General features: G+C 37.7%; 2 protein-coding genes across 6 annotated transcripts in view; one reads left to right on the plus strand and one right to left on the minus strand.

The window, feature by feature from the left end:
• Positions 1–1195, minus strand: part of tmem163b (transmembrane protein 163b) — a 36508-nt gene extending 35313 nt beyond the window's left edge. The window contains exon 1 of the mRNA XM_048168146.1: positions 1057–1195. The gene's annotated coding sequence lies outside the window, so the exon portion shown is untranslated. The remainder of the gene's footprint in view (positions 1–1056) is intronic.
• On the plus strand, positions 1150–14819 carry ccnt2b (cyclin T2b). 5 transcript variants are annotated; one of them, XM_048168115.1, is made up of 9 exons: positions 1150–1310; positions 1978–2059; positions 2259–2387; positions 5058–5118; positions 5204–5266; positions 6560–6605; positions 9339–9502; positions 12298–12368; positions 12537–14819. In XM_048168115.1, exons 1-9 carry the CDS (start codon positions 1150–1152, stop codon positions 13458–13460), a joined length of 1701 nt encoding a protein of 566 aa, XP_048024072.1. In that variant the 3' UTR covers positions 13461–14819. The 5 variants fall into 5 exon arrangements, 3 of the variants coding, with proteins under 3 accessions (XP_048024072.1, XP_048024089.1, XP_048024081.1); XM_048168132.1 differs by lacking the exons at positions 12298–12368; positions 12537–14819 and adding an exon at positions 9130–9243 and having other exon boundaries at positions 9339–9479; XR_007181559.1 differs by lacking the exons at positions 12298–12368; positions 12537–14819 and having other exon boundaries at positions 6560–6909; positions 9339–9470.
• The last annotated feature ends 9132 nt before the right edge of the window (positions 14820–23951 follow it).

Consider the following 23951-nt stretch of genomic DNA (forward strand, 5'->3'; position numbering starts at 1 on the left):
ATAGATAGATAGATAGATAGATAGATAGATAGATAGATAGATAGATGACAGACAGACAGACGGATGGATAGACAGATAGATAGATAGATAGATAGATAGATAGATAGATAGATAGATAGATAGATGACAGACAGACAGACGGATGGATAGACAGATAGATAGACAGATAGATAGATAGATAGATAGATAGATGACAGACAGACAGAAGGATGGATGGATAGATAGATAGATAGATAGATAGATAGATAGATAGATGACAGACAGACAGACAGACGGATGGATAGACAGATAGATAGATAGATAGATAGATGACAGACAGACAGAAGGATGGATAGATAGATAGATTCCTTATGTGTGTATTTCAAATTGAAAGTAATTACAAATCAAATCAATTCAGTAGTAGTGCATTAGCGACATCTTGTGTGAAAAAGTCATTACTGCAGTTTACTAAACACTACACCAGGTCTGTCAAATTACATATCTATACGATTTTTTCAAAGAAATTTATTACATTAATAGATTTTAAAAATAAACTTTTTTTCTGTAGAGTCGTGCACAATAAGGTATGGCTCATTTTGATTTTTTTTGCACACACACACACACACACACACACACACACACACACACACACACACACACACACACACACACACACACACATATACAGCTATGGAAAAAATTAAGAGACCACTCCAAGTTCAGAAATCAATGTTAAGTGGTCTCTTATTTTTTTCCATAGCTGTATATATATATATATATATATATATATATATATATATATATATATATATATGGATTTAGTTGCTTCAGATAGAGATGTGCAGTTCTCCTATTGTCTTTTGTGATATATATATATATATATATATATATATAAATATATATAAATTCAAAATTGCTTTATTGGCATGACTGTAAATCATACAATATTGCCAAAGCATACATAAAACAATAATAAAAACATCTGTATAATAGAAGAAAATAATATCAAATATTATAATGCTATCAATATATATATATGTATGTATGGATTCAGTAAAGGTTTAAAATGTCACGTACCGCCTCCATCCAGCTCGTGTCGCTGCAGCGCTTGGTCTCGCGTTGAGTGACGTCATAGTGATGTAGAGCGCAGTGCGGGCGGAAGCGGGTGGGATGATGGCGGCGGTGCAGCGGGGCTCCAGCAAATGGCTCTTCACCCGAGAACAGCTCGAAAACACGCCGTCCCGCCGCTGCGGAGTCGAGCCCGACCGCGAGCTCTCATACCGACAGCAAGCCGCCAACCTAATTCAGGACATGGGACAGAGGTTAAACGTGTATCCTTCACTAAAACAGCAGAGATGTGACAGAGTTAGCCGTTAGCACATTAGCACGCTGCCGCTTTTGATCAAGTGGAAAATGTGGCGGATAAAATACGGTGTTTTATGCGTTAAAATGTACACAAAACACCAGATATTTTTCATAGTTCGCGTTTTAAATGCATAATAAAGTGTTTTTGGGGGGTATAACATGAGTAATTGTGTGAAACAGGCTTGTGTGAATGACAGGAAGGTGATTCAGTTTCTTTATGCTTTATCTAAACAGTATTTCTGGATTAATATTATTTTTGCCTAATTTAATCTGATTATAACTATAATAGTAGGGCTGTTTTGTGTATTTTGCGGGTTTAAGATTGATTTTGAGATATAATTAGTGTAATATAATGGCTAAACAAGATGTTTCGTTGTACGTTGTCTTATTTAATATAAATGTTATTGAATGTCTTTTTTTTTTTTTTTGCTTTTAATATTTAATAGTTTTACTATATTACTCAGTGCCATCACATATATTAGTGTAATTTGGCACTTAGCTATTTTGGTTTGGTTTTGATTGATACTTTTGAAAGTAGTTATATATTAATAGTAGCCGATTTTATTTTTGTGTATTGTGCTGCATATAATAGGTTATTTTGCAGTGTTTTTCTTCCTTGATCAAACTGTGCAGATCCCAGCTTACGATCAACACAGCCATCGTCTATATGCACCGATTTTACATGCTTAATTCCTTTACGAAATTCCATAGAAATGTGAGTATGCATTTTTGATTTATTGATTTTTGATCACACTTAATTTTCATATTTATTTGTGTTTGTTGACCTGCTTATGCACAAGAATTTTAGGATTTCACTGGAATTTAATTGGTAGCACTAGTCCCATACGTGACCTGATTGTTTGACTTTTGTCATATTTTGAAAGGTATATTAATTCTTTGCTGTCTTCGATCAGATCATCTCTCCCACCACTTTGTTTCTGGCTGCTAAAGTGGAGGAGCAGCCCAGGAAACTTGAACATGTTATTAAAGTAGCACATGCTTGCCTGAACCCTCAAGACCCTCCGCTGGACACCAAGAGCAATGTGAGTGTGATGCTTATGGGTAATCTAGTTTCTCACTCTACTTTATTCTAGGGCTGGGCGATATGGCCAAAAAATAATCACGATAACTTTTTTCCCTATCAGTTGATACTGATAATTAACATTAAAAAATTTCATCTTTTTCTATCATGTTTAAAGGCAGATTTTTGCTCCTGATTGAAAGTTGTAGAAACCAGACAGTTGATTGTGGTTTTAAACGACTCCTTATTGTCAGAACATGACAAACACTTGCCAAACAGGTGAACGTTTCACAAATCTGAGGTAGAAATATTTATAATATATTTTTTCTACATCAAAATATCCTTAAGTTAACTTAAGTAAAATCCTTTTGCAGTCTTTTTTACTTAACAAAAGAAATATCGTGCCCAGGAAGCTTGAGTTGAGGTGCAGATGTAAATGTTTATTAACAAAAACAGTAATATCTGTAAAAATTGAAACAACCTCATAGGGTAAAATTCAAATATTCTGAGTAATGATTCTACTGTTACCATTAAAATTAATCATTCGTCATCCATAGTATCATACATTTAGATCATGATAACCACAGGTAAAAACCACACACACATATAGCACCTCACTACCATGGTAAAATGTAACTTTTTCGATGGTATTTATGAAAAACAGACTACAACTTTTTACAGTTTTGACTATAAATCCAAATGCTTTAGCTTAAAGGGATAGTTCACCCAAAAATGAAAATTTGATGTTTATCTGCTTACCCCCAGTGCATCCAAGATGTAGGTGACTTTGTTTCTTCAGTTGAACACAAATGATGATTTTTAACTCCAACCGTTGCCGTCTGTCAGTCAAATAATGCTAGTGGATGGGAACTTCTACTATAAGAGTAAATAACTTGCATAGACAAGTCCAAATTAAACCCTGCGGCTCGTGACGACACATTGATGTCCTAAGACACGAAACGATCGGTTTGTGCGAGAAACCAAACAGTATTTATATCATTTTTAAACTCTAATACACCACTATGTCCAACTGCGTTCAGCACTCGTTAGTAAGGTCTGATCGCGCTCTGACAGCGGCAGTGATGTCTCGCTCTTATTGAAGTATATGCGCGAGACATCACTGCTGATGTCAGAGCGCGATCAGACCAAACGAATCGAGTGATGAATGCAGTTGGACATAGTGGTGTATTAGAGGTAAAAAATTATATAAATACTGTTCGGTTTCTCGCACAAACCGAGCCGCAGGGTTTAATTTGGACTTGTCTATGCAAGTTTTATTTACTCTTATAGTAGAAGTTCCCATCCACTAGCATTATTTGAGGTTTATACGGTTGGAGTTAAAAATCATCATTTGTGTTCTACTGAAGAAACAAAGTCACCTACATCTTGGATGCGCTGGGGGTAAGCAGATAAATGTCAAATTTTCATTTATGGGTGAACTATCCCTTTAAAGGTGCAGTGTGTAAATTTTAGTGGCATCTAGTGGTGAGGTTGCGAACTACAACCAACGGCAGCTCACCCCTCCCCTTTGTGTGATTTGAGAAGCTACGGTGGCCGTCTGGCCGACACAAGACAAAGATGTCGTCATCTGAGACAGCAGAGAGTACATTAGCCAGTCAAGCAATGAGGTTTCTTCTTACTTCTAACAAAGAACGATCTCTGCTTCTAATAAACCAAACCACAACTACTACTACTACTTTGTGTGTATTCAACATAGTGACGATGCAAGCTGGCACTAAAAACATGAATGATTTACACTCTGTAGAGTGTTTGTCCGTTTAGGGTTAACATGCTGGAGCAAAATGATGACTTTACATGAACGAGGACCTGCAGTGTATGTAGATATAAATGGCTCATTCTAAGGTTATAAAAACATAAGTTCATTATGTAAGGTCTTTTTACACAACTGAAAACAATTATGTATTATATTGCATTTCTGTCAATGGATCCTCTCAAAGTTTACACATTGCACCTTTTAATAACAAAAAATACTGTATATTCCATTACTCCTTTAATACATGTCTACAGTAATGTAATACTAACTGATTTATTATATACCACATTTCACAAAACAGTGGTGTAGTTCAGGGGTGGACTGGCCATCTGAAACACCCGCTGGGCCGCTATACAATGTGGGCCAGCCAGTTGTTACTACAGTAAATCCATGGTAAATGAGGGTGATTTGTAGACTGAAAAGCCTTCTAACTGTATTGTTCATGACAGTGTTTCTCATGTTTGTCAGTGCTGTTTCATCTGGTTTAAACTAGTTTGAATCACAGAGGCATTTGTTCTTCGTTGAGTTTAGCCGCTTCTCATTGGATCTCACAGTGTTGTTTAGTGGTCACGTGATCGAGACCGATCAGCAAGTAAACACATCTGCTCAAGTAAGCTCGCGCTGCCGTTTAAGCTGAGCGGGTAAATGGTCTGTGTGGCTTGGTTCAAACGAGCAGCACTGTTTCATTCTGCTTTTGGTGCATAAACATTATATTGAACATTTATCAAACTTCTGTTCGAATTTGGGAAAATTATATTGCGGTAATTATCGCTTTATCACCCAGCCCTATAACGTTATACAAAATTATGTGAATTGAACATAAGTTATATAAACGTTTAATTGACTTATTATTTGGTTAGTTTTGATGTTATGCCATCATCATAAACATTGAGCTGGTGTGATTGTGTTGAACCGCAGATGTACCTCCAGCAGGCCCAAGAGCTGGTGCTGTTGGAAACCATAGTGCTGCAGACACTTGGTAAGTGGCAAGTCCGTTATTAAAATGTGTCTTTGTGCCTGATGGTGAACACATGAGTCTTGTCTAATCGATGGTTTTGTTTCAGGGTTTGAGATAACTATAGAGCATCCACACACAGATGTGGTCAGATGTTCCCAGCTAGTGCGAGGTAGATGCTTCCAGTCTTTCTTCATCTCTTTCTCTCTTTTTACTGCCTCATATATGGAAACTCACAACTTCATTCTGCCTTTTTGGCTTTGCATTGTAGATGATGTACTGTATGGAAAACCCAAAATGTGCATTCAAGATTTGTATTTTTTTTTTTAAGTTAAATGTTTTATTCTGTAAGATAATGCATAAACTGCAGTGGAAGCACATTTACTCAGTATATTCCTAGAAAAAAGTACTTGACTTTACCTTTTAGACTAAATAATTTTACATTTAAACTACAACTTGTCTTTCTATTTTTGTGCCAATTTCTCTGTAGGTGGCAATTTTGGGACAGATTTTTTTTTTTTTTTTCTTTGCAGAAATTACATTCAAATGTTTACATTTATTATATCTTATATAAGTGATAATATGCTGCCATTCAAAAGTTTAAGTCAGTATGTTTGCTTTAAAAAAAAAAAAAAATATATATATATATATATATATATATATATTTAAAGGATTAGTCCACTTTTAAATAAACTTCCTGATAATTTACACACCCCCATGTCATCCAAGATGTCCATGTCTTTCTTTCTTCAGTTGAAAAGAAATTAAAGTTTTTGATGAAAATATTCCAGGATTTTTCTCCATATAGTGGACTTCAGTGGGCACCAAACAGTTGAAGGTCAAAATTAATTTCACTGCAGCTTCAAATTGTTCTATACAATCCCAGACGAGAAATAATGGTCTTATTTAGAGAAACAATCACTCATTTTCTAAAAAAAAAATAAGTAAAATTTTATACAATTTAACCAGAAATGCTCATCTTGAACTAGCTCTCTTCTTCTCTATTATAATTCCAGCAGTGTAGACGCTGCTAAGTGTATTACTGCCCTCCACAGGTCAAAGTTTGAACTAATTTTTAGATGCAATATGCTAGTTCAATAGTCTAACAATTAATTAGTAAATTATCAGGAAAAGTTTATTTAAAAGTGGACTAATCCTTTAATAGTAATGCTCCAGCAAGGGTGAAGTTAAATTGATTTAAAGTGACAGTAAAGACAAAGATTTCTTTCAAATAAATGCTGTTGTTTTTTGGTTTTTTTTAACATTGTATTCATCAAAGAATCTTAAAGTAGCAGAGTTTCCACAAAAATATGAAGCAGCATGACTGTTTTCAACATTGATAATGATAAATGTTACCTGAGCAGCAAATTTGTATATCAGAATGATTTTTTGAAGGATCATTAGTCACTGAAGACTTTTACCATATTTCATCTGAATACGACGTCTTCTCTCTTTCTCCTCACAGCGAGCAAGGACTTGGCCCAGACCTCCTATTTCATGGCTACCAACAGGTTGTTACCCTGACCCCTATTTATTGCACTGCCATGGCACCCTATGACTTCCTATTAGGCAGGGTTCTCCTTCCTGTGTCCAACGCCCTCTCGCGCCTGGGCGGGGCGATTGTCTGCCTGGCCTGGCGCAGTGCGGTGTAATGTACGGAGGGCTTGCTGTTGGCGCAGAAGGTTGAATACGCAGCCTGGAGTGTAGAGGTGCTAATAGAGATATCTTGATTGAGTGCATAGGTCAATAACTCAATTGGTAGCCTGAATATCAGCTCAGAGTTCAAAGGTGTAAACTTGACTAGAGATTGTCACGGTAAGTACCAAAGACCACATTTCTTTTTCATGTTGAATTTTTGCTCTAAACTTTATTTAAAATTTTTTTTTAAAGATTTTAAATATAAAAATTAAGCGTAGATATTCTATTTATTTATTTAGGATGATACAGCATAATACCAACTTTACAGTATTTTTTTTAGAGAGGGTTTGTTGTTTTGACGTATGGATTTATAGAATAATTCTTGAAAGAAATTTAGAATTGATCTACAATTTATATATTTATGGTTTGTGAACGACTTCGTTATGTTTACAATATGTTTTGTTGGTCTTAGGCACCGTTAATATTGACTTAACATTAAAACTTAATTTCTCCTGTATTGTAATTATTTCCAGTGCTTTTTATCTTTGGCAACTTAATTTAGGGAAGGTCCTGTACTGCACTTTGGCTTGCCTCCAGCACACTATTATTGTAATTTCAGAGCATCTTTAAAAAGCCCTGTTTTTGCAGGACAAAAATGGCATCTCAGTGTGACGGAAGGCAAAAACGTAAAGAAAAAGATGCGTTTTAAAATGTATCTGGATTAGTGTAGACGTAGCCTCAGCTCCCTTTTTAAGATCCAACCTGCAGTCTTTGTATTAGCAGCTTGAATCTTTAATCAATCAGATGGCATCTCATTATCCATCCTAAAACAACTCAATTGTGCTGAAGTCTCATCCTCTTCTGTCACCGATTTAGCGACTATAATAGGAAGACCAGGCCCTTCCTGTCGGAGCATGCTGCACAACTCCTTGTCCACGCTATTGTTCTGTCCAGTCTGGACTCTTGTAATGCTTTCTTGGCAGGCCTTCCAGCATGTACTATCAATCTTCTGCAACTGATCCAGAATGCAGCAGTGAGAGTGGTCTTTAACGAGCCGAAGAGAGCGCACATCACACCTCTCTTCAAAAACTTGCACTGGTTGCCAATTGCCGCTCGGATTAAATTTAAGGCACTGATGTTTGTCTACAGAACAACCACTGACTCTGCACCCCTGTACCTAAATTCACTACTGCAGACTTGTGTGCCCTCCAGAAGCTTGCGTTCTGCAAGTGAGCAGAGCCTTGTGGTGCGATCCCAAAGAGGCACAAAATCACTCTCATGGACCTTTACCTTGACTGTACCCTGCTGGTGGACTGACCTGCCTAAATCAACCTGAGCTGTTGAGTCTTTAGCTATTTCTAAGAAATGGCTAAAGATGCAACTTTTTTGTTGACCTGTTAATACTAACATTCACTATTATATTTCTATTTTTTTATATATATATATATATATATATATATATATATATATATATATATATATATATATATATATATATATATATATATATATATATATATAAAAACTAGCTACTTGTACTGTGCTAGACTAAATAGATATAGCACTTACATATTGTTGCACTGTTGTTGGTTTGATTGCTTCTATTCTCATAAGTCGCTTTGGATAAAAGCGTCTGGTAATTGATTAAATGGAAATGTCTTATGCTTTGTTTCCACTGAGCGGTACAGTACAATTGAGTACAAATTGGGACGGTAAACTCTGATCTGGCTTGCATTTCCACCACCAACAACATGCCCTTACGATGTCATTCTCGTGCAAAGAAGAACGCGATACTGTAAACAACAATGGAGGACACACAGCAGATCTTGTTAGAGCTTCTCGATATGTGGCTGTCACAAGAAGAAATGGTATTGTGTATGAACTTTATTAAAAAATAGCGCATCTTGTGTTGTCATTACCCTTGTAGTATGCGTAAGTGATGATTCTCTGCCAACCAGTCAACGTTCTGCAGTGAGTCTAGCTCTACCCTTTAGTAGCGGACTACTGTGCTAGGTACCCCAACGGAAGGGTCCCAAAAAAGTGGTGCGGTTTGGTATTAGGGTACCATTCACAATTTCTGACAATGGAAACAGCAAAAATTGCATACCATACTGAACTGTACTGTACCGAACTGTTTGGTGGAAACGAGGCATAAAAGATCATTTCAAGCTAGTCAGATGACTTTGAGCTGGTTTGGTCATTAAAGCAGGAAGTTGAGTTGCTGTTAATGCCCACTCACTGAGAGGTTGTAAATGAAGCTTTTGAGTGGAAAACACTTGCTGGTGTCATGCTCTACCATTTGAGTGTTGTGCATTTGATGCCAAGTGTCAATTAAGTTATATTTTGTTTTTTTTGACTGAATCCGTTTCATGCATTACATACCATTTTGTTTTACAGCCGACCAGACAAACAACATTCTAGCAAACATGCATCCGACTGGACTATGATCAGCTTTGACATGAAATAATCCTGATTATTATGATGAACTAAGAAGAATGGAAATTAACTGAAGTATTTATTGAATTAGGTTCTTAGGGAAGCATTTCTTGTGTCCTCTGTTTGTAATTAAGTGTTTTGTCTTTTCTCTTTTCTTCTTTCTCTTGCAGTCTGCACCTGACCACCTTCTGTCTGCAGCACAAACCCACAGTGGTGGCGTGTGTCTGTATTCACCTGGCCTGCAAGTGGTCCAACTGGGAGATTCCTGTTTCTTCAGATGGGAAACACTGGTGGGAATATGTGGACCGGGCTGTGACTCTGCAGTTGCTTGACGGTCAGTCAAACACAACTTGACATCACATTTAGTGGAACAACCCTGTCAATAGATAGTTCACAATTGTTCATTCAAATATTTTGATACTAGTATCAAACCAAGATACTAGTTTATATATATAAAATTATACACACACACTCTAGGGATGTAACAGTACACAGAAGTCACTGTTCAGTATGTACCTCGGTTTTGGGGTCACAGTTATATACGAGTTTGGTACAACAAGAAAAAGCAACTAATCCCCAGTGCTAGGTAGGGCTGCACAGTTATGACAATCATAATTGTCAATTATTTCAAGGGAATTGTCATAACTGTGCATGTAATTATGGGACTGCGGATGAAAATTAGCCTTTGGCTAAATCCGGTACAATGCATGGAATGAAAACATTTGTTAAATTGTACATGGTCTCTTTGCAAACAAACGAAGAAAGAAAGATATTGTAATTGCGATTATTAATTATCACAATTTGCATTGAATGATGTTTTGAATAGCTTTATACCATTGTTTGAAGCAACTGCATGCCATATTTTTATATAAAAATAAACAAGCTGAAAACACTCTTCCTGAATTTTTTTTATTGCTTTTCTATAGCATTAAGCCTCAAATATCAACTATACATTGGTTTGGTTTCTTCTTTAAATAATAAAAAAAAGTAAACACATGCATGGTATAGGTGCTTTTGCGCCGGGTTGTTCTTAGAACATAGATATAGGAACTAGCCAGGCAATAGATACAGATATTAGATATAGGAACTAGGGCCTGAAGTGACGTAAACTGCACTTGTTGTGACTTTTATTTTGACGGTGCTGAGAACAGGTCAGCCAGAGCCTGAGCACACAGTGCTCGCATTAGCCTTTTACACTACCGGGTATTTGGCTTCCGGAATGACCCACGTTGGGTAAAAGTATTTCCCGTAACAGTTATAGATAGCCAAGCCTAAGAACCAGTTTGGGAATCAATCTTTTTACAAATTAAATGTCATGAAAATATTTAAACGGTCTTGGTGATTTATTGGTGAGACTACAGAGTTTTCATTAAGAGCTAAATTTATGAACCAATTTGAAGTGATGGCACTTAAATTGGTTATATTCTTCGTGTCTGTTTGGCACGTTTGTGCATTATCACACTCCGTGTGCTGTAAAGACAGTGTCTGCGTCTCAATAGTAGGCTGTTTAGTCATCTTCGGCAGTAAAAGTTGTCATCTTTTGTATTCATGTCTGTGTAGGTTTATTTGTTTTGATGACATTTTTGGATGTACAATGTACAGCATAAATGAGTGCACCCCCTCTGAAACTTCTGAAAGTCAGCAATTACTCAATTACTTAGAAGACATGTTAGGGTTCTTTAGAGATATAATGTTCCAGCAAGTCTGCTTAATCAATTGCCAAAGATGAATGTCAAAATTATTCAGGAAAATAGGATTTTCTTATCAAGGAGATAAAATGTTGTGTAGCAAAAATGAGTACACCCTCCTAAAAGTTACTTACTAAATCGAAATAAAATTTTTCTGGTGTAAGTTTAAAGCAATGTTTGATCAACAGGTAAGTATGTTCTCGACTATTAAAAGTGTTATATAGCCCACTGACTCATTCTCAGACTTCATGCTGACAACAATGGAAGCACTTGGGAGAGAACTGTCAGAAGCCTTATTTCTTAGCACAAAAGAGGACTGTGGTACAAGAGGATTACCAAATCATTGTTTTAAGTGTGAAAAAAAATATAGCAAAAGTAACACAGAAATTCAAAAACAATGGACTTGTGACAAGGCCCCTAAAATAATCAGGCCTTCATTTTAAGCTTTCATTTAGTGATGAGGGATCTTTTGCTAGACAAAGAGCAGGAGAAATACCAAGCGAGTGTCTCAGAGCCAGCAAAAGCTATGAAAAGAGTGACTGTTTATCTCACAAAGATGCAGCCTGCAGAAATGACATGCATGGTGGTTGTTCTCACTGGAACTACCTACTGTAGCCAAAGCACAATAAAGTCAGTTAGCCATTTCCAAACCCCATATTTACAAAATATAGATTCCGGGAATCAATACTCTAGTCTCATGAGACCAAATCAATTGTTTTGGATCTAACAGCATCCAAAATGTTATGGTGTTGCTAGAGGAGGAGTACAGTGAGAAGTGCCTGGTTCCCACAGTAAAGTTCAGTGGTAGTGAAGCTCTTATATAGGGAGTATGAGTGCTGAAGGTGTGAGGGAGTTGTGCTTTATCAATGTTGTCATGAATTCCCACTGTGTAATTTAATACACAAACAGAAGATGGCTATTAATGACATATTTCTCAGTTTTTATTACGTATATGTTTAATATATTTTAGATTTGCCATCTTTCCTTGAATTGTATTAGTGATCATAAAGAAAATACATATTTTGTATTTGTTCAGAGGGGGTGCATTCATTTATGCTGTGCACTGTACATCAGGATGTTTTGCATATGCCAGTCTTGGGAGGGGGCGGGGCGGGTTGTGATATTTGATAGAATGAAGTTCATTTAGATTTAGAATAACTAATCAGGTGATAACTTTTTGATACAAGTGAAATAATTCCAAACGAATTTCCAAAAAAATAAATTAATTAAAAACTAAATCCCACTCTTTCTTGCCGCCCTGACTGTGCTGGTGCCCTAGGAGGCTGCCTAGTTCACCTATAGGCACGCCCTGGCCCTGACTATGGCGGTTTGGGGTGAATACATGTACTGTTACACCCCTAATATTTCCATCATATTTAAAAAATAATTGCTGCGTTTAGCAAAGGTTTTTATATATTAAGTTTGTCTCTTGTTTTTGTAGACCTGACTCACGAGTTTTTACAGATCCTGGAAAAAACACCAAGCAGATTAAAAAGAATCCGAAACTGGCGGGTATGTACAAATACTTTTGTTTGTATTAAAAAAAGCATATGCTAAGCCAGAAACCTACAGCTTCAACCCAAAATAAAACACGTCTGTTTAGATTTGGGATAAATATTTGATTGCAAACAGTCAAGTATTGGACAAATTAAGGTTTACTTAGTTTTGTTCTTGCTTTAGGCCACGCAAGCTGCCAAGAAACCAAAACTCGACAACCAATCACTAGACGGTTCCTTCCAGACAGCTCTGAGCCAGGACAGCTCATTGATGGGAGGCATGTGTGACATCAGAGGGGGCATGTATTCTGAACCTTCCACCTCTTTCCCGTTGGATGGGGCATCAATGTCACTCAACGGCTTATCGAACTTGACAAGTTCCGCTTTCAGCTTTCCTGCACAGATTTCCCAGAGCGCAGATCCTTTTCTTGCGCTCCAGGGGGCGCCGGCAAGCAAACACGGACATGGCTCAGCAACTCTCGCCCCTCAGAAACTAACTCTAGAGAAATACCGTGAAAAACATGCAGCCGAATTAGAGCATAGACGCCGACATGAAGAGGAGGAAAGCGACCAGCATCGAAAGCACGGACATTTATCGTCCGAACCGTCTACATCAATCAGGGTGAAGTATTCCCAACAGGTACAGGAGCGACCGCTGAAGAGCGGCTCGCTCAAACGACGCCACCCTTCCTCATCGGAGAACGGTTCCTCTAGTCAAGAAGAGTTGAAAATGAAGATCAAGGTTTCATCAGAAAGTAGTAGTGGCAGCGGTAAGAGCCGTCACAGTCCGCGCTCCAGCCGCGAAAAGCATCGCGAGCATTCGTCACACAAAGCGCCGAGACACGACTCCTCGCATTCACACGGTAGCCACCACCACCATCACCACCATTCATCCAAATCTCACCGATCTTCCAAGAGCCACTCCTCCTCTGCCTCTGTCTCTGTCAATCAACCGATAGGCCATGCTCATTTGGCGAAGATTGACAGGAGGCTGGGGGAGGGGCAGAGTTCTGAGCCCAATGCTGCTTTAATAAATAACGGTCCACACATGGATTATGAAGACACTTTTAATATGCTTGATTCCCTATTAAATGCACACAACTTCTAAACTAGCGGAAAAAAAATCTAACATTTTACATAAAACCTCAAAAAAAGCTGATTTTCATTCTCGAGCTAATTTTATGCAAGAATCACTCGTCCGTTACATGTCATATTCTCTCTTTGATTTAATCATGTTTTATCACTGAATTTAAAGGAAAAAAAACTACAAAGTGAAGGTTGTAATGGCGTTTTAGTGTAAACGTGTAAACAACAATTGTGTATTTACGATTTTAAAACTTTCTTAGAGTCGTAGAGCTTGCTAAAGAGAGATTGCAAAATGCCTCTGGCAATTTTAACTTGTTTTAGTTGGAAAAACGCAACGCAATGTGATGTGAAAATGTATATGTTTTTCATGCTTGATTCACAATGTTTTTTTTTGTTTTTTCGTTAATCAAAGGGATGAAAATAACAATGTGTGACTGTTTACAAAAGGAAGGTGCAGATATCTGTTCACTGTTATTTGTATCGCTATATCTATGTATAATTATACTTCACGAATGCTCAGGTTTGGAGGTTATTAAAAGTGAAAAAACATCAGTCGAAACATAACTGAGAAATATAACTGAAATTTCACAAAAATGCCTGTACACAGATTCCATTTATATTGCTTTCCATATATTGTAAATTTTAATGTACTGTTAAGTTATCTATTTTGTTATTCTGTTAGAAAGCTGAACTGATGACATCATCGTACCCAGGGTCCCTTGCTTAGTAACGTTATGTCTTATGATTTTGAAGATGTTATTCTTGCAATTCCTTTTTTTATTATTACCCTTTACAGTAGTGGAAAGCAAAATGCCTTTTTTGGCAAGAAGTGGGTGTTTTTTTTTTTTTTTTTTTTGTGTGCCAGATTTGAACGGTCAAGATGGCATCCCAGAATTCTCAGCTGATCTGTTCATCGCGGTGTACATTGAGCCTTAAAACTGTATGATAGAGATTTTAGCTGCCTGTGTGTATCTGTCCCATTTTCTATGATCTCAGTATTTAAGATTTGATTTCTGTTCCTGACTTCTCCCCTTTTTGGCTGCTGTTTATGATTGGCTAATAAGTGGGCTGCCATTCAAATGAATCAACGGTCAACTTCATGTTCTCGGCTTTGAGACCAATTTGATGGGGATAAAGAGGAGACATTCGCTCTAGATGTGGCCTAGACTCTGTTGTGCTGTTATAACCTCCTTTCACCAGATACCAAAGGTTTGTGCCTCAGTGTTTGCCCACAGTTGGAACTGTATGAAACTTATGCGTTTCCATCTTTTTATTTTATTTTATTTGGAATGCCACAGTTCTTATTATAGTATTAGATATGAGTCTGTATGGATGATGTTTTGGATCGTGTAATAAACATCCAAGAAAATTGCATATCAAATATTGCTTTGTCTTTTTTTTTTTTGCCTATGTCCTTTTTTTTTTTTTTTTTTTTTATGGTGGTTTAAAAGTTTAATGAAATAACTATTCTTTAAAAAAAACAAAAAAAAACAAAATTGGTCTTGATCTAAGTAAGCTAGTATTACTGCTGATTTTAATTTATTTTAATAAATTTAAAATGACCTATTGAGTCAACTTGTATGCTGGATTTCCTTTTTGTTTTTTTTAATTCTTTTTTTTTTTTTTGTACTGAAGAGTTTTCTATTTTTGTGATGCATGTTAAATGTTTGATGCCTGATTTTACATGAGCATGCATGTGATGCTTATGATATATATACTTATATAAAATGTCATATTGGCCATAGTTAATTTTATTAGTAGTTATCGGTTAATGCTTGACCAAAGTTTATATTGTTCCCTTTTATAATCACTATTATTAATTTTGTATGAAACTACACTGATTACATAATTGCAAAAAAATGAAAATATCACCCTGGTCATTCAAAAGAAAAAATAACTGCAGGATTTTGTTGGTGCGCGCACACCATATGCTTACACAGCTCCCTATGAACGACGTTTTGAAGATCAGCATATCTGCTATAAGATTGCAGTCCCAGTAAAACAGCTCTGTTAAATCATGATGTCATATCCTACCAGCTTTCCTTATCCCAAAGCACAGAGGAGGCTCAAAACTGACATGTTTAAACTGCAATATAAGCATACAGGCTTTTGCTGATAAGCAATCAGTAGGTCAATTGCTTTTTATTTTGCATACTGCACATTTTGGCAAATGTAGTAGGTCATTTTTTATATACATGGAGAAAACATGCATACTATACAAATAGTAGTATGGTATGCCATTTTGAAATATATCCAATGTGTTGAATTCAGCAGCAGCTGCCAGTAGAACCAGTACAATTCCTCTCCTGACCACCAGATGGAGCTCCTGAGTCGCGTGTCTCCAGCATCCAGTGGTTCAGATATGTGGTCCGAAGGTTGATCCAGACATAAAAAAACGGCCTCGTTCTCAAACTGGTTTATTGAAGAACGTCAATTTTTTTTTTTTTTTTTTTTTTTTTTTACGTTAAATCATTTGAATGTGGCAGGCAGGTCTTTTGAAAAAGAAAATAACAAACCGGTGTTTTGACGCGCACGCCTGTTAGCATACACCCCATCAGCTTCTAACCTCAAAATGCAATTTCATCATTTTACACACTTATAACTCACTCCTCCTGTAGAGCAAGCTAATAGTTTTGCGTATTTGGGGTTTTAAAGACATCAATAATATCTGGAGATTGCTAACCACTAGCCACTATAATTTTAGCCTCAGAAATTGATTGGACTGTGAAAAGTTAGCATAACATATTATTAGCTAATATAACGTGCCCCACCAACACATTAGCACTTGTTTCAAAGGCAGTGAAAGTTGGTGTATTTTGTTAAGACAACATTCAGACTCTTTCCCCCAGTTTCACAGACAAGGCTTAAGCTAGTCATAGACTAAAATGCATGTTTGAGCTGTTTTACCTGAAAGAAACTTGTATTGACATATCTTAAAATATATCAGTGCCAATGATTTATCTCAAGATGCACACCAGTAATGTTTTTTCTTTTCTTTTTTTCAAGTGTACGTTCATAAAAGTTACGTAAATATCCCAATTGAACTAAGGCCTATAGCCTTATGTGTTAGCTTTGAGGCTGAAATAATGCACTCCTAAATCGTGAATTTCATGGGCCCTTTAAGAAAGTAAGAAAATTCTCTTTTGATTTAATTTAACATCTCCTAGCTTTTTCATTTCTATGCTTCCCTTCCTTTTCTTTTTGTCATTTCCTTTCTCCCTTTCCCCCCTCACCATTTCTACCTTCCTTGTCGATGAATGGAGATGGGAACATTTCAGTACAATATTGAGCTGTCAAGGTGCCTTGATTGAAACGGCAATGATGTGTGTGTGTTTATATATGTCTGTAAAGTCATGTGTGTGTGTGTGTGTGTGTGTGTGTGTGTGTGTGTGTGTGTGGTAGTGCTGGACAACTTACTCAGCACTGATTATGTTCATAATACCCTCTGCAGATAGATTTTGACTGACAGCTCCATTGAAAGCGGTTTCTTCTGTTCCTCCTAATGGTAGGCAGAGTAGACATTTTCTTGTTCTGTCAGACCGAGAACGAGTTTCGCGGTTCCTGACCTTAAGTACTCGCAAATTGCGTTACACAGCAATTTAAAACCATTTCTGTCAAGTCTGAAGTACCATTAGTCAAAGATCTAGTTTTGATATATGTGACAAGACAGTTTGGTGACAGTACAGAGAGATTTCAGACTGTAAAAGGAAACAAATTATTACTCCGTCTTCGGAAATAAAGCGTAAATATGTCATTGTTCCGCTCTGCCGGAGAATTATAGTACATTTCGTACGTGGCGTCACGTGACAGACGCCGCGTTGTTGTTCATCAGTTTGTCTAAAATAAGAATTTATATTGAATTTAGACGGAGTTGGATCCACGGTCGTCATTTTTCTCATATGTCTTGGAAGCCTCTTCGAGCAGCTCTCCTCCTGAGATTTGAACTTTTCGAGCGGAGTTTTGTTTAGGAATGAGGTTTGAGATAATCTTTTCACAATGTTGGTGGTTTTCTTGCCCCGGCGATACGGAAAAAGGAGTTGGAGGGAAGAAATCAGATTTGTGTGAAAACACAGCCTCTCTGTGGACGCTGATTTAATCAAAGCTTTGCTCTGGGACCTGCTGAGCTCATATTTAACCAGTATATTAGAGCCAATATGCTGATCCGAGCTCAGTTTTCGCTTTGTCCCTGCTGAATCAACAAACGTAGACAGGTTGAAAATATTCTGGATCTGCAATCCCACTCCAAAATGTTTTACCCTGATAGGATTAATAGGAATTACCATGGTAGTTTCTGCCAGATTACAACAATTACTGAAGCTATACTGACACTATTACATCACCCACAATTAGTATAATTTTAAGTATTTTTTACATCAAACGCTACAGTACTTAACATTAACAAAAACACTATTTAAATGATAAAATACCTATCATTTGTTACTGCTTAACAAAAACCCATTGTATATTGATACATCAAACAAACGTACAAACACACCATGGGCAACACCTGTCAGCCAAGAACAGGAAACTGAGGCTATAATTCATACAGGCTTGCCAAAATAGGACAATAGGAGATTGGAAAAACATTGCCTGGTCTGCTGAGTCTTGATTTCTGCTGCAACATTTAGATGGTAGGGTCAGAATTTGGCGTAAACAACAGGAAAGCATGGATCCATCCTGCCTTGTATCAATGGGTCTGCTGGTGGTGGTGTAATGGTGTGTGGGGTATTTTCGTGGTACACTCTGGGCCCCTTAGTACCAATTGAGCATCGTTTAAACACCACAGCCTACCTGAGTATTGTTGCTGACCATATCCATCCCTTTATGACCACAGTGTACCCATCTTCTGATGGCTACTTCCAGCAGGAAAATGCACGATGTCACAAAGCTCAAATCATCTCTAACTGGTTTCTTGAACATGACAATGAGTTCCCTATACTCAAATGGCCTCTACAGACATCAGATCTCAATCCAGAGCAGTTTTTCAGGAGATTCACATCATGGATGTGCAGCCGACAAATCTGCAGCAACTGCGTGATGCTATCATGTCAATACGAACAAAAATCTCTGAGGAATGTTTCCAGCACCTTGTTGAATCTGTGCCGTGAAGAATTAAGGCAGTTCTGAAGGGACCAACCTGGTACAAGGTGTACCATGGTGAGTGTGTGTGAGTATCCATGTGTTTTAGAGTGACACAAACAAACTAACCACAAAACATAAGTGACAGAAGTCACTAAATCCATTACCAATACTTGTTTTCCTGTGAAAATGCTGTCACTTCCACTGCAGGAAGTTGTCATTAAGGAACTGGCTTTTGTAGTTAGAGATTTTACAAAAGACTATGAAAAGTTCCCACAAAACATTTTCATTAGAGAAAGAAAAAACTGAAGATAAACCTGGAATATTTCTTAATAAACTGTTTTTCAAGTTAGTGCAGTACCATGGGACTTGATAAAAATAGCAACATCAAACTAAAGTAGTGAAATTATTCATCTACACTTAAGTTCACTTAATTGTGGTTAACAAAATATTTTGATTTCTGTCTTTAAAAATTTGAAGTGAAATATTTTTTATCATATATATTTACACAATTATGTCATGAAAATGCACTTTATTATTTGTCATTATGGTACATGCAGAGTTTAGTCAAATCAGGTCATGGAAGTGATTCTCCAATTAAAAAAAAAAAAAAAAAGGTGGTTAAACTTCCAAAAAAATTTGATTGACTTCCTGTCTCATCCATAATTCAGAGGCATTGACGTTTGAACTAATTATGGCTAAGAGACTGACCCATTTAGTTCATCTTGTGCTCTGCAGAGAGACACATCCCTCCCGTAGCGACGACTCCAGGGGGTTTGAACCCCGAAACAGCTGCGATGACTCTCAAACTAATTCTGAGTGTGGAACAAAACTAAAGCGAACACTCTGAGGAGAGAAGAAGGTACATGTGTGATGTGCTCAACCACAGAACATCAAGAACTCAATAACCTGGAAAACTCTTTCAAGTTGAACTTTTCCACTATTGGTTGAGGCACATCTGGTGCTGTGATAGGAGAGAGTGGGGTAAGATGTGCCACATCTTATTGCGTTAATCTCTAGAGTCCAGACAAGGAGAAATGAGAGAGATGAAAATAATGACAGCTAATTATTATTAATATTGATTAATGTTGTAAAAATACATTTAAAAAGTAATATATCATAAAAATAAACTATACAATTTCCGCAGCTGGAGATTAAGCTTAATAATGGCTTCTACACAGATGAGTTAAGGCTGCTCTGTGCCTGCTCAAAATTCTGTGTAAAGACAATGCTGCATAAAAGCCAGACCAAATTATGCCTGCTCTGACTCACCTCAACCTCTATATAAAATTATGCAGTCGAAATTGCTGTGTAAATGCATTTATGCCACCTCTGAGCAGTAGTCTATATATAAACAGTCTGTGTAAAGACACCTAAATGCCAGCTCAGAAGTGCTTCTGTGCCACCTTTGCCGTGTAAATTTGGCAGCCAGCTTACGCTGAAAAATGCTACCACAGCTACAAAATTTACCACCAACTCCAGTGGCGGTTTCCTTGAAGGGACAAACTACTGTATATAGAAAACGACAAAAAGTTGATTTGCATGTTTTATTGAAGAAAATATGAATGTCCCAAACTCAACACTACAACATAGATATCAATCTGCATATGTGATGGACATCGGTTATGCTTATCTTTGCTCGCTCCTTTGAAGGTATCTAGAGTAAAATGGCTCTATGTTTAACAAAGCACATATAAAACACCTGAACCAGAAGCAATGCGACCAGTTTTACAGAATACGGAAGTTTTATCACCCTGTAGCCCAAGACTGCATGTTTGCCCACTGAAGCTAAGCAGGGTTGAGTTTGGTCAGTACCTGAATGGGAGACCTCCTTGGAAAACTAGGTTGCTGCTGGAAGAGGTGTTAGTGAGGCCAGCACGGGGTGCTGAGGCCGGCACTGTGTGGGTCCTAACACCCAAGTATAGTGATGGGAACACTATACTATCAAAAAGCACCGTCCTTTGGATGAGATGTTAAACTGAGGTCCTGACTCTCTGTGGTCATGAAAAATCCCATGATGTCCTTTGAAAAAGAGTAGGGGTGTAACCCTGGCATCCTGGCCAAATTTGCCCATTGGCCTCTGTCCATCATCATGGTCTCCTAATCATCCCCATATAGGCTACTGATTGGCTTCATCACTCTGTCTCCTCTGCTGCCATTGCATCATCCAGGTGGATGCTGAACATTGGTGGTGGTTGAGGAGATTCCCCCTTCCATATGTAAAGCGCTTTGGGTACCCGGAAAAGCGCTATATAAATGTAACAAATTAAATTATTATTGTTGCGCAGAACCCCCAATTAAAAATGGCAGATGACAAAACTAATAGACAGAACTTTATTGTGCATTGGAGTGGATGCAAATAAAATGACCATTCTTCATGTGAATGAGCATTTAGCTATTCTGTAGGATTTCTGGCCTGACTTATCTGCCTGTTGAAAATTGTAAGTTCAACCACTTGTAAATAAAAATCACTCTTCTCAACAAACCACATGATTTGAAGCCTCATTCATGTCCGATCTAGCACAAACAGTGGAGGACAACTTCAGGTTAGAGGTTTGGTCTGATCTTTGAATGTGTAATATGTAATATTTTACATTCAAATCAAAGGCGTAGCTTGATGACGCCAAGTTTGAGCACGGAATCTTGGGACATGTGGTCTACACCTCACAGCCAGTGGAAATAATCGGGAGAGGACTCAGGAAGAAATCATGTTCATGGATGCGATTATTAACATTACTGTAGTATGAAGCAGAGCAGGACCGAGTGTTGTGGGAGCTGAACTAGGCCACTGGAGCGATTGCGCAAAGCACGCCGCGAGCGGCGAAACTGGCGCCGCTTCCACTTTTCCGGTCATGAGTATGAGGTAACACAGCTCTGTTTATCATATTAGATACATTTGGGTGTGTTGAAAATGTTATAACATTACTCTGTGCGTTCACTCGGTGGCTGCTGTGAGACACTTGTTGCACATTGCAGTAAGATAGATCGATTTTAAAATATATTAAATGCTGGATGGCTTGTGTTGATAAATGACATGCAATTAATTTTAAAACGTATTGTATGATGGAGAAAATGCTGTATTACTGTTACTAAAAATAAAGCTGCATCTGATTATGCTATGTTATGTTAGCTACTTCACAAAATAGTGTTTTTCTCTGAGGCATGGTACTCACAAAAAAATCCAGAAAATTGATAAATGTGATAACTGCATTAAAATATGAATACAGCATTAAAAAGTCAACCATTGATGGTTTTGTGTCGATGTACAGCGAGTACAGAATGAACAGCTAACAGTTCACCGGAAATGCCCGAGCTGGCTTGACGACAACCAGAAAGTAACCGTGCATATAGCCTATTATGAGCAATATTAATAGTGATACACCTTAAAACAACAGCCAGTGAATTTCATCACGCAATTATCCATCCACCGCTGCAGTTCAGTTCAGCTGGCCATTTTGTAGTAAATGGCTGTTTTCTGTGGCAGAATTGCCAGCTTCATAAATCAATGCAAAACCATATTCTCTTTCACACTCACAGACACCTTCTCAGCACCGTCATGGGGCTTTTGAGCTGTCAAAAACGTCCTTTCCGCCCCTAATACGGTCTGTGGCGAGACGTAATTGAAGTGTAAATTTATAATACGACGCATAAGAAAAACAGCCGGAGCCTTATCCATTAAGCGGCCGCAGGTAGCGTGAATCATAAACAGCCTTATTTTCGTGTATAATCCCCACCGATAGGACTGATTGTGTTTTTGGTCATTATCTAGCAAAAGCCACGCATACTGCGCGCAAACATCTGAGCGTGTAAAATAAACAGAGACCACCACCAGTGTTGTAAAGAAACGGCAGTCATCCTGTTGTAAATATAATCACATTAGCAAATGACACCCATTAGGCAGTTTTTGAACACATCGCAGAGTCTTTTTTTATTCCTCGGGGCGGACGCTGGCGTCCGCAACACGATGCTTCCCCAACCGTGTGCTGGATGTCATTAGAAACTCATTTAGTGAGAACTGGCCTCCAAATTTCCATGTTTGTGTGTGCGTGTGAGAGATAATGTGCTTAGCGCAGCAAATTTCGCCTGTTTTTTTGGTTAACTAATGAGTTCTCCTCTGCATGGGAGTTTAAGGAAGATTAATGGTTTACGCAGGGAACGAGGTATCAGAAGAACAAATTATGTGCGTATCTCCCCCCTCCCCCCCCCAAAAAAAACTCATCCCAAACACCAGAGGCTGCACACCTGCCGTTCCTGTCTTCCTAAAACCCAACGTCCATCCTTTTTTAATGCTTTTTATTCCTGCCCCTTTCCTCGATCGCTTGTTTTGTGTGTCGGTTTGGCGCCTGCAGGGACGCTCGACGCTCTCCGCAGTGATTACTGTAATTAATTGGATGGAGGGGAGTATTCTCCTGTCGTGCTGTTCTGGGATCAGTTCTAGACATTGTCTGATTATCAGAGAGGTTTGGGATTGGGGCAGTGAAGACTGTTTCTGGATCAGTGTGTATACAAATATATATTCTACAGAATTGGTGCAAACTGCTGTCCCACAACCAAAAAACACATTTAAAAAGCATTTAAGTATTCAAATCTTAGATGTTTACTAAGATCCTTCCATTATCTATTGATTTAAATAATTTTTGCATTTTATTCCATTGTTGTTTTTAAAAATATCTTTTGGATTTTTAAAAAAAGTGAAGTTAAAAAAGAATGTCCCGCATTTTCATGTCACTGCCGAAACAGTGTATATTTTAGTCTATTGACTGAGACTGATTTTAACCCTCTCTAGCTACATGGCTGCACCCAAAAACTTAAAAATGCTGCCTTCAGAGGACGCATTCCAAGGTAGGAAGGCATCAAGGCACATCCTAATCCAATGTTAGCTTCACTTCCCGTCTCCTGAGATACCTTCATCTGATCGATTTTTGAAGGCAGCATAGATGTGTCCTTCACTGCCTTTGATATCCTACAATCCTGCATTCCATTTGTGACAGTTTGCTAGAAAAAGAAAGATGGCTTCTGAAAGTTGTGGTTTCTGGTCAGTTTGTGTCAACGTTTTCCACTTCTGATTTAATTTCTGAGAAACTATTACTGTAGTAATTAAATATTTGATTAGTTCTTACCAAAGCTTGGTCTGTCCGAAATCAGTGCCTTCATGTGCAAACGCTGACTGCAGAGTCACTGCCTATAAGGCAGCGAGGCAACAAGTCAGCTGCTGTTTTCGGGTGCAGCCGGTAAGTAGATATTTGCCTCAAAATGATGGGACCTATGTTCAAACGTCTGAAATCTGTGTATAACTTTAAGGAACATCACTAGCTAACACATTTTTTCTGCAATTAAAGGATTAGTTCACTTTCAAATGAAAAATTACCCCAAGCTTTACTCAACCTCAAGCCATTCTAGGTGTATATGACTTTCTTCTTTCTGATGAACACAA

This window comes from Megalobrama amblycephala, linkage group LG2 (genome assembly GCF_018812025.1).
Source record: "Megalobrama amblycephala isolate DHTTF-2021 linkage group LG2, ASM1881202v1, whole genome shotgun sequence".
Taxonomy (NCBI): Eukaryota; Metazoa; Chordata; class Actinopteri; order Cypriniformes; family Xenocyprididae; genus Megalobrama; species Megalobrama amblycephala.